Below are 18,986 nucleotides of genomic sequence, written 5' to 3'. Positions count from 1 at the left end.
TAGAGAGAGCTTATTCCTCCCCTTCCCCCAAAACTCCACATAATGTTGGCTCGGTTAATAACTAATGCATTCAATATGCCTATGCACACACATCTGGCTTGTGACTGCATCTCTTGTGTGCTCTGTGTGGATCTCCCACTATGCACCCCTGTCTCAAACACACATGTAGGAAGCGGTAGATGGTGGGGAGATTATAAAGGGGGATGGGCAATCTGACTACTTCTCTGTGCAGTGCTTCAGGCTATATGGGCTGGCCAGGGACCAAATGCTTTGATTAAACATTAGCTTAAGGAAACTGGTGGAGGCACGTGTTCTAAAGTAGATGGGCGTTGTAAAGTGTCCTTGACAATAAATTTGAATATCTGAGACCATTGTGGTCTTTGCTCTGTTCTAACTCGTGGTTGAGAGAACTGAGGCAAAGCAGCAACGCAGACTGAGAGCTGAGGAGGCTGAACATGAAGGTACCATTCTAGGTTGCTTTTCTTTTTAGAAGTAAACTGGGGGGAGGGAGGGCATTGTTCATCTTCCTAATTCTGTGCAGGACACGGGCTGTAAATTACATCTGGGAACAAAAGGTTGATGAGAGTAGAATCGGATGCCCAGCTTCCAAAGAGAGTGCTTTGCCCTCAAGCCAAAAAAGCAGACTCTGTTATCCCCTCCCTGTCAGCTCCTGGAGCCCAAGGAAAGGTGTACTCCAGCAGTGTTTGCTACAATGAAACTTTAGGACCATTTCCATTATAAAACCTTGTTTCAGGATTAGCCATGACAATTAAAGCTAGGCTGAAATTTAGCAAACAAGATTTCAGAGTGGGAACAGAGAAGCAAAACAGATTAAACAGAGGATCCCAGTGCACACCCCCCTGTGATTATAGGTAAGGGTAAAAAAAGGTTTTGAAAATGAAACCATCTTACTCTGAATCACAGGACATCTTACCGTAAGCTAAGGTTCAGTTAAAAATTTTGCACTGCAACCCACTTAAACAATGTTATTATTCTACTTTGAATAAAGTTTCACTGTATTCAGGATTACTCAAAGAGGGTTCTATTGTGCATCTACACCGTGTGTGTGTGTGGTTGGGAAATTATTTTTGTTGACATTTTTTGTGGGAATAAATATTTTTTCTTTGAAATATTTTTAGGTTTTGGTGCTAAGTGGAAAATTTTATGTTAAAACTGAAAAATTTTTGGCTTTCAAAATTTCATTTTTTTCAACAAAATCTCTATTTTTTTAACAGAAAAGAATTTTTTTGTTGCAAACATTTGTTTCATGGGGAAATTATTTCCCATAAATAAAGTCCACTTTGATTTTTATTTGACAAACTGTAATATACACATTAAGATATACATCCTTATATGCATATAAACACAAATACCATGGTAAAATCCTGGCCCCATTGAAGTCAATGGGATTTTTGCCATTGACTACAATGGGACCAGAATTTCACTCTATAAGAGGATCCCAGTGCACATATCTTTTTTATACTGCTGTAAGTCACATACACAGTTTTACTGGAGGTCAAAAATATATGCAGAATCCATACTAATGGTTTTATCAGCATGAATTGGTGATGGCTACATTACTATGAATGATGAAACAAAGAATGAATTATTCAGGTACTTGAATGAATAGTAAAACTTCTATAGTACTTGGTACCATTTTGCATTCTATACCATATTCCAGATGTTTTACAGAAAAACCATTTTAGAAAAGTTTGAGAGAGTTTAACATTTTTACTTGTGTCATTTTTTGATGTTTTTCTGTCTTTGTAGCCAAGTTCTTTTAGTGCCATGAATCCAGCTGTACAGAGGAGAGAGAGAGTAAAAAAATTCTAAGAAATATATTTTAGAAACCTCTAATATTTGCATATAGAAATATCCTTTTGGTACCTAATAATTTCATGGGACCAAATTCTCAATTCTGGTAAATCAGTGAAGTGCCATCGAAGTCAATGGCATTATACTGATTTATATCAGTTGAGGATCTGGCCCAGGGTTTTTATGTGCCTATGTCATGGTGCTGTCTCAGGTTAAACACAAGTGCTGCATGTTCCACTAAAACGGTAGGCAATTCGTTTCGCCGATGTCATAAAGCTCCCTTTTCTAGCCCTCTAGCATTGTGAACCCTAAATCTGAGCTAAATTGTGATCAACCTATGCCTCAGGCCAATGTATTTTGGGGGGAGAAATTCCACATTTGGGTGGAAAAGAAGGAAATAGTTTAGTGCCAGGTATTGTTTAACAGCAACTGTTTGAAGCTGCTTAATAGTTTGGAATGTTAGAATAAGTCCCAGGGAGATGAATTAGTGGGCAGAGGGCAGGTGAGGTGGAAAAAAGTACATACTAAATGCAATTTATCACCTGGCTCTGCAGTTTATCACATGAGGTGACATCCATGTGATAAATTGCATTTATCATGTACCTCTGACTGCCTCTCTTGAACTATGCACTAATCCATCTATGCACCTGGACTACTTATAACATTCCAAATCCCTGTACAGTCCCATACAACAATCTACCAAAGAAATATTTTCCAACCAAACCCCACCCCAGTGTGGAATTTTCCCCAAAATTACGCTATTCCGAGCGGCAGGATAGACAATATTCAGTCCTAGATGAGTGATGGGTTTGAGATCTGTTGTCTTGGGACCCACAGAGGCTAGAAGTGGAAGCTTTATTCCAATAGAAAGCCAAGAATTCCCATTTCCAGGGGGAAAAGGCTTTTGAGAAAGATCCTCAACCACTGTAAATTGGCATAGTTTCTATGAAGTCAATGGAACTCTCCATTTTACAGCAGCCGAAGAGCTGGCTTTTTGTTTCTAACTCTGGTTGGGCCTTAAAACAATGATGTTTTATGTATAAAAACAGCTGTTTCATGTAGTTTTTTAGAGTTTTTACAAAATTAGTTATATGTTTTCCTTCCAATGAGTGAAGTCCAATTTAGACACATAGGGCCAAATTTTTGAAAATCCCACTAGGTGTCTATATCCTAGAACACCTAAACCTTTGATAATCTGGCCCATAGGCCAAAGGCAGTCTAGCTTTGCAAGTGGAGAAATACAGGATAGAATACACTCACAATAGGCTATAAGCCTATGAACAATACACATTTTCTTTTGAAACAATAAGGAGCAGAGAGGTTATTTTACCTCTGCATTTGATACTAGTGCAACCTCTGCTGGAATACTGTGACCAGTTCTGGTGTCCCCATTCAAAAAGGATGTTGATAAATTGGAGAGTGCTCAGAGAAGAGCCACGGGAATGATTACAAAATTAGAAAACATGCCTAAACAAAGAGAAATCAATATATCCACACAGTGAAATATGTTTAAAGTATAACTTTGAAGTTGTAAGATCCATAAGAAACAAAACTCTGCATGATATGAGGAAAGGCTTCCATTTTGACCATGTCCCATTAGATATTCTAGAGCTGTTGCTAAAATTGGGGCTAGCTGAGGAAGGGGCAGCTAGCCATCTTTTCGTTTGTTTTATTAGAAATGTTTACAAAAGCAGTCACTGCTCTCAGTAGATTCATTATGTCTGCATTGTGAATACTCCCAGAACCTAACTTCACTCTGGATTTTCTATTTCATATAATGGAATTAGATAATCGAAAGACCTATTAGATGATCCAGTTTCATTGTCTCTCACCATCCTGGCCTAATCCAGTGCTTTGTAATACATTTCCTAGGGATTTGTCCAATCTAGTTTGAAAGGTGCCCCAGATTGGGACCTTCCATCACTTTCCTTTGGAGACTATTTAAGAGTGTCCTTGAACCCTCCTCTATTTGCCAATTGAGAACTTGCTGTTCCCCTGTATGTGAAAGCACTGGGTCTCCTGCTAAGTTTTACAGGCACATCCTGAAACACAGTGTGTTGTTTCCCAAATCACATTAAAAAGAGAAAGTCCTGAAATTTCCTTTGTTCTGTAAAGATTTAGTGCCTGTGGCTGGGAGAACCTGTGCTCTGTACTTTTCCATTGTTTGTCTTATGCAAAACTAAAAATGTATATAAAAGATCTTTAATGTGTGTAACAGATGGTTCAACAGTATCAATAGTAAAATGATATAGAAACTTTAATCTCTAGGTTGCTCACTGAAATCTAGCTCTGATCAATCATAGAATTGTAGGACAGGAAGGGAGCTCGGGAGGTCTTCTAGTCCAGTCCCCTACACTCAAATATTATCAAAAGTGACTGAAAGCCATTGCCATCTCCTTGCTGTTAAAGGTTGATGTGTAATGGTCATTGTGGTCTCTGCCCAGTGCCGAGTAAAGTGATGTCTACTTCATGTGAGCCACCACTATAACACATCAGATGGGTGATGGAGCTATGGCTGGACTGTGCAGCATGAACAGGAGAGGGCAGGATGGTGGTAGCTTACACGTTCAGTGCCCATGTTGTACCCTCTCTTGCATAAACATTCATTGGCACCTTTCAACCGCATTAAATTAACATAAAACCCCACACTGCAATGAGTATATGCACATATAGAAAATAGAAAGTGTCATACTTTCACTGACTCTTCCATTTCTTTTGGTAATAAAGTCCTTCCCCCTTACACCATAAAAATAAGGAATCATTGGTTTCAACCCAGCTCCCAGTGAGTGTCTGATGTCTCTGACACAAAACAACCCACCATTATAACTGGCACTATTTACTTCTCTTGTTGGTGATGTCTGCAGAGAGGCCACGAATTGAATGGGCCATGGAGAGTGAGCTGTACGCTCATACTTACTGCAGTGGTGGTCTCTCCAGATCAGAACAGAAGCATGTTGGCAGAAGGTAAGTGTGAAGGAAATCTAATCTACCTGTGCTTCACCTGGACACCATACCCCTGTGCTGTCACTCTAGTGCTTTTTCAGCAGTGCTAAATTCACTGGAAAATGAGGGAGAGAAAATGGAAAGAGAAAAATGTCATTTAGAAATGTTCGGAGAGTTGTGGATGTTTGGGTGGGTTTCTAAAACTCAGATATTTTATGTTCTCCTGCCTCTTATAATAAAGAGGTTTTTAAACAGGCTAAGGGAGTGGATGCTGATAAGTCAGTCAGCTAACTCGTGAGATGTTGCAGAAACTTTCCAACGAAGAAGCAGTAATATTATACTCATGAGTAAAAGTTTTGGTGCCTCTTTAAAACCCTGCCGGAGCTGCTTACTCAGTAGCTTCCCCTCACCCCCTCCTCTTGCTCTGTCTAGTTTTGTTTCGGCATGGGTGTGACTTTTGGTTCAGCTCCCCCTCCCTGTTATGTCACTGCTTCAATTTCTTTAGAATAAAAACTGCAGCAAACTTCAGAGCTCATTGATTGCAGGCTGAAGTAGGCTTTTTTCATTTGTGCACCCTTCAAGGATCTCCTTAGTTTTGGCAAAGTAACGCTGAAGAAACAATGAGCAGGTTCTTGTTGTGTGCAACTTTTGGATTATGCTTGCTGCAGCTTTGTCTAGCAGAGACACGTAAGTAGTGTATGAATGAAAAGTCTAAAGTTTGCTAATAAGTTATGCTTCAGACAGCAGCTGCTAGCCAACCAGCCTGCTTCTCACACTAGCGCATTTTTGAGTAAAGTTTTATTATCTGTAAGTTATTTTCCAGTGAAAATCATACCAAATTATACTTGTGCTGTTTTTCTTTTTACATGCAAGAAAAAAGAGTGTATGTTAAGCACAGCTACAAAAACTTGAGAAGTTAACTGTAGTTAATCAAAATTAAGTTTAAACTAAGAACTGAAGTACCATAGGCAACTGATCTTCAGCAGAACTGTTCTAAATTAAACTGTAGAAACTGCTGTTATTTATTTATTTTGCTATACCAATGTTGTAAAGCAGACAGTTGGTGGGGGGGAACCCAACCCTCCTGGCATACAATAGCTGTATTATTAGGTTCACGCAAGCTGAACTAAAGGCTAATGAATACCGGGTTGGGATGCAAAAACTAGGACAGGCATGCTGAAAAGAAACTTAACTGCTATGAACTGTGACTGAAATCTGGAAGGGGTTTTATGTCCATGGTGCTTTTTTCTGACCTATCTCTAAAGCTTTCTTTTGGGGTTAACTGGGGAGGGTTTGGAGCAAACAAAGGAGTTTGATGGAGATGAGCAAGCCGCTTTTGTATACTTTTATAGTGTGACTACCAATACCAGAATAAATAACTTCTTTCAGAAATAAAAGCACTCCATTTTTAAAAATCTGAAAATCAGATGCCCAGGAAGACAAAATGACCTTAAAATTTGAGGTGGTGCAGGCACAACTGTGTTTGGGGGAAATAGCTGTTCCTTTAACAGAGTCCCATTGTAACAGAAATTGCCTTGAGTTAGTTTGGAGGGAAACAATTATCCTTCCACCTTGGTTTTCTACTAGCCAGTTCTTGGTAATCTAACAAAATCCATTTGTCATAGACACTGTCACCTCGGTGCTTTTATGTTTACCTCTTGTTTACTCGAGCACCAATAAATGGCTCCAGTTGTGCAGATCAGTGAATGGGTGTGTCAGAATGAACAATTCCAGACACATCAGTGATAGCCGGAGAAGCCTTATGCATTGCCTTCTGAAATATTTTTCCTGTTATACTAAGTGTACATTTCATACTAAAATCAAAGACTTGGATAATTCATTTAGGCTCAGGTAGAAAGACTGGAGGCTTGTCTGAGGTATATCTGAGGTGTGGCTAGAACTTCGACTTTGATTTAGCATGTGTATATACTGTATAATGATTAAGATGATTTGGTTATCCTATGCTCAATTAATGTATCCTTTTATGAACTGCCAAAAGTGCCATAAATAAACACAATCTGCACTTACTCTGGGGATAACACTTTTTTCTGTGAGAGAGAGAGAGAGAAGAAAACCCCATAATCTAGTCCTCAGTGCAGTTAGGAAACACGTCAAGCTTCACGTATGCCCCACAGGAAAGTTTCCTTAGAGGCTTAGCAGGGTATTAGTTTATAGCTACAGTATATTTTACTTGGTATGCAGTGCATTCCAACCTGCCTTTGTAGTCATTAATGATTTTAAAACTGCAGCCGATTTTTTTATAGCATCCTTCTTACAGTACATCACAAAATACTAGCAGTTATATTTGGAACATATTTAAAAGAAAGGACCTGAAGTGCAAAATTCAGATTTGGTCCCAATTTTGAATTCTTCTAAAGTTTGGAAATGTTTGAATCTCAAATTTTGGTTCAAACCGATCTCTGATACTCTAGTTTGCTTACCAGGTGTCAGTTGCAGGCTGGGTAGGTTTCACTCATTCAGTTGGGAAGTGATGATGACAATGATTAATATTTAAGCAGAGTTAGGACTTGTTTAAACGAAGTTGTTCCTGCTTAAGAAATCCCAATTAACTCCATGAATGGATACTTTTATTCTGGAACAACTCCGCACATGGAGTTATTCAGGAAAAACTGTTGCACTTTAAATTACCATAATCTGCGTCAACTCTTAAGTGTAGACAAGCTCTTAGAGTCAAGGCATGGGGCCTGCAAACATGGTAGCTAATGGAAAGATCAGGATCAATGGACACCGATTGCTGTCTTCAGATTAGAGCCCAATTCTAGAGCCCAGGAGGTAGGTAAGAGGACATCCTATCTGGAGACTCCCTCCACCCCCACCACAAAACCTATATAAGCCAATTGCCTCCAAACTCTTTGCATCTAGTTGGGTAGCATAAGTGTGAATGGTGACACAATATGACCCTAAACTGGAAGAAGATGGAGTGGTACCAGAGATCTAAGATGCAAAGAAAAAGGAGAGCTGGGAATGTCATTGAGAGAGAGAGAGGCAGAATGCCCATCTGCATAGAAGTGGTGGTTAAAGTTGCACCACAAGAGGAGGTGAAAAGAAAGGGATACTATAATTTATCAATCAGTCAAAGAGAGAAAGGGATCCTACCTGCCATTTAGGCTATATAACTCTAATGCAAAACTGTACATAAAACAATTCAAACAAGCCCATTGTGCTAGTTTATTTCAGGAAGGATGTAACATTGTATACCTTGGCTAGTCTCCCAAAGCTCTCAGTAACTAGATTTTAATAAAGATTGTCTTGAGCTGCCATTGTCGTTTAATGGAAAGGGTACAAATCTGCCCTTAGGCTCTCTGTGCCAAGCCAACAGACCGCAGTTGCGGATATACCAAGGGAGCGGGAGTGAGGCTTAAATGAGGGCAGCTGGGGGTGGGAGAGAATGGCATCACAGTGCTGAAAACCCTTTAAGCTAAGCTCTCTTACACACATGGTGTGTTGTTACATGTAGTGTTGTTGAAGCAACTCATCATTTCAGCTAAGATTAACTGAAGGATCAGAACCATATCTGAGATATGTCTTCGCCTGTGGCACTATGCCCTGCACTCTTAAGGACCTGGACTTGAAACATTATTATTATTATTTCTGCTGCTATTTATATTGCACCACAAATGGACACAGAGTTCTTCAGTAGTTAGAGTTGCCAAACAATGCTCATAATCCTTGTGCCAGAAGAGCTTAGAGACCCTACAGAACGCTAAGGTGTAGGCTGTCGTGCTGCCATTCCAGCGAGATTGCTTTGTGGAACAGATCAGTTCTCGGGCCTATTTTCAAGGAGAAAAGGGAAGTGGGTTGTTGTCCTTACTTGGATAACTGCAAAGTTGTTTCAAATTTAAAGGGAAGCATGGAAGACACCAAGAAGGTGAAAAGGAGATGAAGGGAGTAGTCAAGAGGGACGCTTGGATGACATGTAAGGAGTATTGTAAAAGGTGACTATGGACCGAGAGATAGGGTGCAGGTATGGAGCTATTTGAATGAGAAGAGAAGTCTGACATTTATTTATATGGGAAGAATAGAGGAAACTAATGGGGAGGTAGAAGAATTGGGAAGCTGTTGTCAGAAATGCAGTAAAATAAGATGGATAAGAGGGATGAGAAGTAGAGTCCAGAGAGAAGAGAGGTTTCAGTAATACAGCTGGGATATAGCTAGAGTATAGTCTACAGATTTGACAGTAGGGTTAAAGAGAAATAAATAAATTTTGTAGACACTGTAGAGCAGGGGTGGCCAACCTGTGGCTCTGGAGCCACATGTGGCTCTTCAGAAGTTAATATGCAGCTCCTTGTATAGGCACCAACTCTGGGGCTGGAACTATAGGAACCAACTTTCCAATGTGCCAGGGGTGCTTATTTCTCAACTGCTGGCTCTGCCACAGGTGCTGGGAGGGGAAGGTGCTGATCAGTGGGGCTGCCAGTGGGCAGGAGGTGCTGGGAGCGGGGGCAGGGGGGAGCTGATGGAGGGGCTCCTGATGTATTATTGTGACTCTTTGGCAATGTACATTGGTAAATTCTGGCTCCTTCTCAGGCACAGTTTGGCCACCCCTGCTGTAGAGGATTTGGTGAAGGTCTGGATATGAGCAGATTCACAGACAAAAATTAGGTAGTAGAAAATGGTAGTGTTGTTGCCAGAGAAGAGATGGTTTGATAGAAACATAGTTTAGTTTTGAACATATTAAGCTTCAGGAAACATCAGAGAAAGAGGCAGACTAAACAGAGGTGGGGAAAAGAAATCGTCATCAGAGAAGTGATGCCCATGATTTTGAAAAAGATGGAATCTAAAGGGACAAGGACTCTGGGGGATTCTGACAGTTTTTTAGCAGCCCTTTTCCATTCCAACTACTGTACTCTTGTATATTTGGTGTTTCTGGCTGTGAGAGTGAATGATCCTTTCAAAATACAGAGTATAATCGAATTTTCATAATTGTCTACTGTGTAATGTAATTTGACAGAGAGGATAATAATGGAACAGGCACTGCCCGCTGTAATATTCTTACCTAAATTGAAAAAGAATGCAACAGTGCATTGGCCCGACAAATCAATACCAGTCAAAGTTTGGATTGGATACAAGAAACAGTGAAGTTCCCTATTGTGGCTTTGATCAAGCAGTAACATTATCTGTATAGTGCCTTTAATGGCAACAATAGCCCACAATTTTCAAAGATCAGTGCTGCCGGTCTGAAAAATAGTTCAGATATAAGCGCTACAAATCTCTTAACGCCAGTTAGTAAACAAGAACATACTACTAGCCTTAATCAAATACTCGTGTCAGTTTTAACACTGGAATTCATGTAGTAGATCCACTTAGGGTGACCAGATGTCCCATTTTTAAAGGAACAGTCATGCTTTTCGGGGAATTTTTCTTATATAGGCGCCTATTACCCTCCACCCCCTCCCGTTTTTTTACAGTTGCTATCTGGTCACTCTAGATCCACTGAAGTTTAAATTTCATCTTGAAAGTCAGGGTTGGATTATTAATGGGAATTGGAGAGAGGATATGGAGTTTTTCATCACTAGCTCCCTGTTTTAAAAGGGGCCATCATTAGTACCTGGTATAACTCATCTCCTGTCCACTAATTTTTTTGCCTTTAATCACAAAACCATCCTTCTTCCCTAATACATTTGGTGGTTTTCAGGCCATTCTTTATGGATTATTGGCAATTGACATCACCAGTCTTTTTGGTATAATTGATAATCATTTCTCAGGCAAATCCAGCAGTTCACTGGGCTGTTAAATCACAATTGCCTGTCACTCATAAAGAAGCAATAATCCCTGCAAAGAAAGCCTTACTGCCTCCATTAAATTGGTATCTAATTCATAATGGCTACCGTGGCTGTTGTTACAATCCCGGTAGCAAAGCAGTGAGTGTCAAATCTAAGTGCTTGTCAGTTCCTTACCCTTCAAACCACAAACCATCTCCCCTGCAGTGGTATCAGCTATAACAGTAGCAGCTGGCTGTGATTTTCCTGTGCTGGAGCTGACCCCACCCAAAGCACGAAAGGGGAATTTCCGCATATGAATGAATCAGAGAAGAGTAACAAGAAATGACAAAGAGAAGGGGGTTTCTTAGAGGAGCTTCTCTCTCAAATTGAAACTCCAGCTAATTCCAATACATTTGGTCGATGTGTAGTTCCATGACTTGGTTTCCCTTCTAATGATGTTTGCATCAGTATTTAGAGTCTGTGGGTAGTATTAACAAGGGAATTGAACTCTCTTATGCACCCAAGAGATGCAGATCATATCCCTGGGGTTTTCCAATCAGCCTGCATTACAACGCCAGTTATGTTGTACAATGCAATGCAACTTATTTGTGTACAACATTTTTTATCCGCTGTGTCACAAAGCAAAAAAGATGGGATTAAAACAAGTTAAAGGGCGGGTATCATTTAATTATTCACACTGAAGCTGAAGCAATCACACTAATTCAAAGTAAAAATCACAGGGAAGACCTGAATTTTTAATATATCCACAGCTGGAAAGTATATAGGTTGGCTTTTTTTTTTTTACTCATGACAGAATTCATCTCAGTGGGCTTGGAATCTCTGTGATCATTGGAACTCCATGCACTACCAAACCACTGTTGCACACTAATACACTGTGCTGTGTGTTTGCAAAAATAATATCAAGCTGTGGTAAAACTTCCATATCTGTTGCTGCAAATAAAGCTGTTCGAAAAGCAGCTTATGATGGGTATATAAGAGGATTCCACTGTGGTGCACGCGGACAGCTGACTTGGAAAAGAATATTGAACAGTGGTGGTCAACTACACTAGTGGTTCTCAACCAGAGGTGTGTGTACCCCTGGTGGGTATGCAGAGGTCTTCCAGGGGGTATGCCAACTCATCAAGATCAGTGTTTCTCAACCTGGGAAGGTTGTGGGAAGTTTTTTTGAGAGGGAGGGGGGCGTTGCAAGTGCAGGCTGACGTTAGGGAGTGGAAAACAGGGCAATTGTCTATGGCCCCATGCTGCAGGGGGGGCCTGTTAAGCTAAATTACATGCTTCAGCCCCGGGTGGCAGGGCTCAGGCTTCAAACTCCTGAAAGGTTTACAGTAGTCTGGAAAGGTTGAGAACCACTGAACTACACCATTAATGTCTGGTTTTGTAAATATTAAAATTGCCTCAGATGCAGAATAAATTACTGTCAAGTGCCTGTTTTGGGAGACGGGTATAGGTTTCACTTTGGGGAGCTGCTGACTGAGTGGACCCCAATGGGAAATGCATTCTTGGTACTGGATTTCCATGGAGTATTTTTGTGTTATTGGATGGGTGCCTTTAAATCAATAGGGTGTGGCATGTGTGGGTAGATGTGCTAAGTACGTTCCTACAGTGTATTCCCATTCAGCAGTGAGATATTTCCAGGCACTTGGGGATGCCTGTAATTGAATAGAACCCTGATATCCTTTTTGTGAATGTAATGATAATGTTTAGGGCTTTTCATCTGCAGATCTCAAAGCACTTTACACAGATGGGTAAGCATTAATAGCCATCATTTGCCAATGGGAACATTGTGGTTACAGAGATGTGAAGTGACATGGCGACTTAGGGCTTGGCTACACTTGAGAGTTGCAGCGCTGGTGGAGGCTTTCCAGCGCTGCAACTTAGTAACTGTCCACACCTGCAAGGCACATCCAGCGCTGCAACTCCCTGGCTGCAGCGCTGGCCGTACACCTAGTCTGCTTGAGGTGTAACGAGTGCAGCGCTGGTGATGCAGCGCTGCTCGTCAGGTGTGGCCACACACCAGCGCTGTTATTGGCCTCCAGGGTATTAGGAGATATCCCAGAATGCTTTTAACTAAATTACTCTTTGTTTTGTTATGCAGCCTCTCTTTGTTTTGTTGTGACCTCGGGGCTCCGGGAGCTGCTTATCTAAAAAACAAACACAGCTCCTGTTTGCTGTGATCAATCTGTTTGCTTTTGAGTGTTTGCTTTTGACGAGAGAAACAGCGGGGGCGGGGCGGAAAAAGGGAGTCCGTTGGAGCAGCTGCTTATCTGGTCTGCAGGCTGTTTGCAGTTAAGAGTAAGGGGTTGGGAAAATTTTCTGATTTTGCAAGGCAGGGAGCTGATACACAGTGTCGGCTCCAAAAATCCACTCTCTCTCTCTCCCCCGCTCCCTGTCACACTACATCCCACGCCCCTCTTTTGAAAAGCACGTTGCTGCCACTTGAACGCTGGGATAGCTGCCCATAATGCATCAGTCCCAACAGCGCTGCAAATGCTGTAAATGTGGCCACACTGCAGCGCTGGTAGCTGTGAGTGTGGCCACACACCAGTGCTTTCCCTACACAGCTGTACGACCAGCGCTGTAACTCCCAGCGCTGCAACTCTCAAGTGTAGCTTGGCTACACTTACAAATTTGCAGCGCTGCAGCAGGGTGTGAAAACACACCCTCTCCAGCGCTGCAAATTGCGGCGCTGCAAAGCGCCAGTGTGGTCAAAGCCCCAGCGCTGGGAGCGTGGCTCACAGCGCTGTCCGTTATTCCCCACAGGGAGGTGGAGTACGGACAGCGCTGGGAGAGCTCTCTCCCAGCGCTGGTGCTTTGACTACACTTAGCGCTTCAAAGCGCTGCCGTGGCAGCGCTTTGAAGTGCTAAGTGTAGCCACAGCCTTAGTGTCAGTCAGGAACAGAGCCTAAGTCTCCTGACTCACATTCCAGGCCTCCACCTACTAGATGAAGTTGCCATATTGGGAATATGAATAGTTAACAGGGTGGGTTCAAGGGAAAGTGTCATTATGCAACCTGTAGAGGGAAACAATTCATTAACAGTGAACACAGCGAAGGTGTGGCTTGGTTGCCTTTCCCTTTCATCTTCCTTTCCCATTTCACTTTCACTCACTTTTCTATTCCTTCTCATCCTCTTCCCATTAGATAGCTACTGTTAATTTTTCTGTCTCTTCCCTTTCTCGTGATTTACCTGGCCAGTTATGGAATATATAGAGTACTTTAATGTTCCTGTGTTTTGCTGAAGCTTCTTCAAATTTTCAATAACTGTTTTTCTTATTCACCATTCATTAATGTTTCTTATGCATGAATTGTAATTATAGGAATAAAGAAAATATTTTAACAGGGAAAGAGACTATATAGATTGTGAAGTCAATTCAGATTAATTTCCTCTGCAGCAAATTTGTATGAAACCACACTTTGAATGAAGCTTTTGTCCCTTCTGTTGACATTGCTGTCCAATTTCCTGTTTCATTGCATAAATGATACCTGCACATAATCCTAAAACCTTTCAGCTATTACCATTCGCTATCATTTGATTTTTCTTAAGCAGAAGTGGACCCAGGTTGCAGTTTCCTAAAAGTGTTCAGATCCAAGGTTTTGATTCAGATTTGTCATTTTTCTTAACTAGGGATGTTCAAAACTATTTGAACAAAATAAGAGTGGACCCAAACCTTTGCCCCAAATTGATGTTAAAAAAATCAGTCTTAAAATTGATTTAAAATAATATTTTTAATCATTTATGGTTTTTTATTTTTCATTGTAGTCCAGAGGATAATTCCTAGAATGTTACTATGTAGCAGCTACTTATATTGTTTGGTACTCATGGATTTTCATGGGTAAATGACATTGAAATATCCATGCCTCCCGAAGCAGATTAAAAATTGAAAACCTTGTCCCTCCTAGACTGCAAACCACCATTGCACGGGCCTCATTAGTCTCAGTTTGTGGAAACATCTATCTTTAACTTCCATTGCTTCTTCAGAGTAACTTGCAGGTGCAGTTGGTATTCCGTTTAACCAATTGCTTTGTATGTGATGATCCCAGAAGTCTGCTTCCTTTACATTTCTTATTTCCATCATCTTCATTAGGTTTTCCTCTTTTGTTCATTTTCCCTCTCCCTGGTATCTGGCTGAAGCAATCTGCTAGACTCTGTAGGTTCCTATCTGTCTAAATAGTTACCAGAGGGTTAAATCCAATTTATCTAAATTTGGTCAGTACTCTGGTCATCTTCAGAAGAAATAAAAATCTAGCTCACCAATTGCTCTCAAGAAATAGGCCTTGGGGGACACTTGAATGAAAGGAAACTTTACAGGAGCAAATATGTTCTAGTTCTGGACTATATTTTTGTCCCTCACAACAAATATTTCTGTTCCTTTTAATTTCAGCCACCCTGTCCATGTAGCTCTGACTTGCGTCCCTGTGTTTTTTAACCATACCAATGTCATTCTGGGATCCTGGCTCCCAGTGATTTCATGAGAATGGTACTAATGAAATGTCTCTGTCTGCCAGGGCAAGAAAGACCAGGCAGTCAGAGGAATGCCACACATATTTAAGAATTCCAGGAGAGCTGCATGGAGGGCCCTACAGAGACACATGCAGCTGTTGGGCCACAAGTTGAGTAACACTGCTATTAAGTCTCTTCACAGCATCCCAGGGCTACTGAATGTAGCAGGCCATTCTCTTTTTTTAGTCTGGAATGATTCAGTATATGGATTGAGGCAGAAGGCCTGCTCCCCTTCCATCCATGAAGAGGCATGCTCCAGGACTTAGAGGTTGTCCACATTCAATATGCTTATAACAGAGTGAGAGAGACTGTGTCCAGTTTGCAGCTGTCTCATTAGTAGTCTTGTTCTCTATTAACCTTTGACTGAGAGTACAGTTTTACCTATATAGTTCATACCACAGGGGGTTGGGGTTTCCTTTTTGAACAAAGTCTTTGTTATGTTCAACGAGTATTCACTTGGAGTCAATGCTGTAGTGGTAATTGTCGTTGAGAGTGGACCGTACATACATGTACTACGATGGAGCATTGTGCTGCCACGATCTAGTGGCAATCCCAATGATCTTCAAGCACAGCATCTCTTCTTTTGCAAACCATTGCATCTCAGAGCAACCTCCCCTCACTGTGCAAGCAATTCAGAAACTGGAATCCATCTTTCTGTCTACTTATACATTATTACAGTGCCTGTCAATATAGAATATAAGCAAGAGCGGCTTTCCCAGCGGCTGCTAAGTGGGCACACACTTGGGATAAGTTAATATTAATTTCATACAACAATATTTGCTGATATTGCCAAATAGATGTCATCTAACCATATCTCCCAAGGTAAATGGGCTGGAGAGCTCTAGCAGTGTGCTAATAAAAGAGCTGATGGTGAACTAACACACCCTCAGTATATCCTATTACACCCAGAAAATGTAAACTGTACACTAAGATGTGCATGATCTGTACTTAGCTACACCTGTCTCAACCCTCCCTGGAACTATACATCTGAAGGAAAAACTCAGATGCCTGTACTTTGTCAACAGACACAATATGATGTCTGCTCAGAAATGGCTGGAGTATATGATGCAACTGCTGAGATGATCCAGTCTGGAGTCAGCATTTGGATGTTTTCTCTTTTTTTCTAGCACTATAGGTGGTTCTGTGTAACTATTACATCATTTGAGCTAGAAGGGAAACTCTGACACAATAGCAGGGTGGGGACCATGCTGTAGGTGAATAAAGTACCAAGGAGCTTGGAATTTCATCATTTAAGTATACGCATATCATTATGTAACACAACACAGATGAGCCTAGACAATGAGAAGCAAATGAATTAAACTGCTGAAGGATGGCACATCATAATACCTAGCTCTCTCTCTCACTCTTTCTTTCTCTCTCTCTCGTGCTCTCTCTCTATATAATGGCTTTCTATCAGTAGGACTCAAAATACTTCACAAAGCAGATCAGTATCATGATCCCCGTTTTACAGGTGGGGAGACAGAGTCACAGAGAGGGGAAGTGACTTGCCCAACGTCACCCAGCAGGCCAGTGTCAGAGCCAGGAATAGGACTCAGGTCTCCTGAGTCCCAGTCTAGTGCTTTATCCACTTGACCTACTTCTTTTGCCTGTTTTCATGAGGGACAACAGTTATGAATTCATATAGCAGCTGTTTCAGAAATTTGAGGATGCCATGAGCAAACCTCCTCCTAATGCTGTAGAAGTCAACAATAGCACATAGGGCCAGGGATGTTTTCTGGAATGTGGTGTCTTAAAAAAATTCAAACTAGGAAGGAATCCAGGAAAAAGATCTATATTAAATAGATCTATATAACCTATCCTTGGCCTGATTATGCAACCCTCGGGTGAGTAAGTGCCCACCAATGTAAGGAAAACATTTTTCAAAAGCAAGGGAAGTGCAAGCCGACATTCAGAAGCAACCTTACAATTACAAGCTACTGGTTGCAGACCAGCACTTGAAATGTTAGCAATATCAGCCAGCTAAATTAACAGACTTTATCACTCACACTGTGGGAGTTCAGATTAAGCTCAGTTTATCAGCATTGCGGCACACTCTCATCTACCGACTGACTCACACAGGAAGTTCAGGTTGAACTTCTGCAAGATGATTCATTAACCCCTGAACAACACCTTTTTTTTTTTTTTACCAAGAGAAAGGAATATACTCAAGACAAAGAGCCCCCTACAAACAACAATAACCATGGTAACACATGACTATGCCAAGGTGAGACAAGGTGGGGTTGGTGAGGTAATATCTTTTATTGGACCAACTTCCGTTGGTGAAAGAGACAAGCTTTTGTCTGAGACAGACTTTCAACATATGCCATTTCCTGGTGGATAGACAAATCTTTCCTATCTACAGTTACTGATCTTGGATCCTCTGGATTGATTGTTGTACTCTGGATTAGCTGTTTATGTAGTTCCGACAAGATGTCTCTAGTTTCTGTGAAGAACTTGCCCTTGCTTTGCAAGACCATGACAGGATCTCGTCACTTCCCTTTTCAGACTCCTTCACTGACTTTCTCTCCCCTTCAGCATCAACGTGAAACTTCTTGTCCTCACCTTTGAAGCTCTTTGTAACTGTCTGACTGCGCTCTGCTCAGTTCCTCCTTCCCCCCCAAATCTCTTGAGTCCGTCTAAACCTCTCACCTAACGACTCTCTTCCTTGACTTACTTTTAACTTCATGCTTTTTTCCTATTTCATCCTCCTTTACTTCCCTCTCCTCACCTTCCAAGTGATAATCCTCTCTTCCTTCAAATCTCTACTGAAAACACACCTTGTTTGCAATAGCCTATCAGGAGGACCAGTTTGCTTTGAGCAAAAACCCCCCCACCTTCTGCTCCCTCAGTATATGAAACCCATTTTTTGTCTCATTTGAACTCTGGTCTCTTGATCTCAGCTTATCTTTTGTACTGCATTGAGCACATTGTTAGCACTCACTAAATGCACGTTATAATAATGGATGGTCCAAGATCAAGTACTTTGTTTGCCCATTGACCATTCTGAACTAACATTTCTGTCAATGGTTAGCATTCAGGAACCCCTATCAGTGGTTGGGGTTGAATTTTCTTGCAACACTCATTCTGTGAAACAAGAATTAAGAAGAAACAAGCTTAAGAATGATACATACAGTAATCACACATTTGTATTTGGAATAAGAGTGCTGCTGGTGATTTGCCACTCTGATGGTATGTTGCTCTGTAGCTGAGGATTGCTACATGTAGGTTTATTAACATCTGGTGATTTTCTTAATGAAGGGTTTTTATTCCTGATTCAGCTAATCTATTTCATTATTTAACAGTTGAGAAGAAGGGGTGAGTATCAACAGAGGGAAAATTACTTTTTTTTAACAAGGCCAATTCAGTCATGGTGCTAACAGTGGCCCGTTTTCAACAGATACTCACCCCTTCTTGTCAACTATTGGGAATGGGCCACATCCTCCCTAACTGAATTGGCCTTGTTAGCACTGACTCGCAACTTGGTAAGGCAACTTCCATCTTTTCATGTGCTGTATATTTATACCTGCCTACTGTATTTTCCACTCCATGCATCTGATGAAGTGAGTTCTAGCCCACGAAAGCTTATGCCCAAATACATTTGTTAGTCTCTAAGGTGTCACAAGGACTCTTCATTGTTTTTAGATGAAATTGGTTGATCCTAGTGCTTCCAAGGGATAACAGTGGTTCTCCGTTTGCTGATTCCTATCTTTGAAGCAAATAGTACATACTCTTGCAATAGTTTCAGTGTTTGTTTACATTTGGACATGGCCAAAACAAAATTTCCTGTGTTTTCCTGGATATTTCAATGCCAATGTCCTTCATGGACAAGCATTTCCCAACATTTAAGCAGAATATTGTCATCCTAGAGATTCTTGAGGATATGAAGAGTCAGGGAGGGTAGCACTTTGTTACTACAGCAATTCCTGATTACTTTGATCCATGTTTAAAACATGGATTGCATCAGTCTTAGTTCTCTTTTTTCAC

The 18,986-nt window shown here is 41.1% G+C and overlaps 1 protein-coding gene across 2 annotated transcripts in view; it reads left to right on the top strand.

The window, feature by feature from the left end:
• The first annotated feature begins 383 nt into the window (after nt 1–383).
• CD44 (CD44 molecule (Indian blood group)) overlaps nt 384–18,986 on the top strand; it is a 104,174-nt gene continuing 85,571 nt past the window's right edge. For both annotated transcript variants that reach the window (XM_045016591.1, XM_045016590.1), the window contains exons 1-2: nt 384–461; nt 4,680–4,779. In XM_045016591.1, coding sequence (XP_044872526.1) covers nt 456–461; nt 4,680–4,779 — 106 coding nt within the window. In that variant the 5' untranslated portion in view covers nt 384–455. The remainder of the gene's footprint in view (nt 462–4,679; nt 4,780–18,986) is intronic.

This window comes from Mauremys mutica, chromosome 4 (assembly GCF_020497125.1).
Source record: "Mauremys mutica isolate MM-2020 ecotype Southern chromosome 4, ASM2049712v1, whole genome shotgun sequence".
Classification (NCBI taxonomy): domain Eukaryota; kingdom Metazoa; phylum Chordata; order Testudines; family Geoemydidae; genus Mauremys; species Mauremys mutica.
This window is presented reverse-complemented; position numbering and strand designations above follow the sequence as displayed.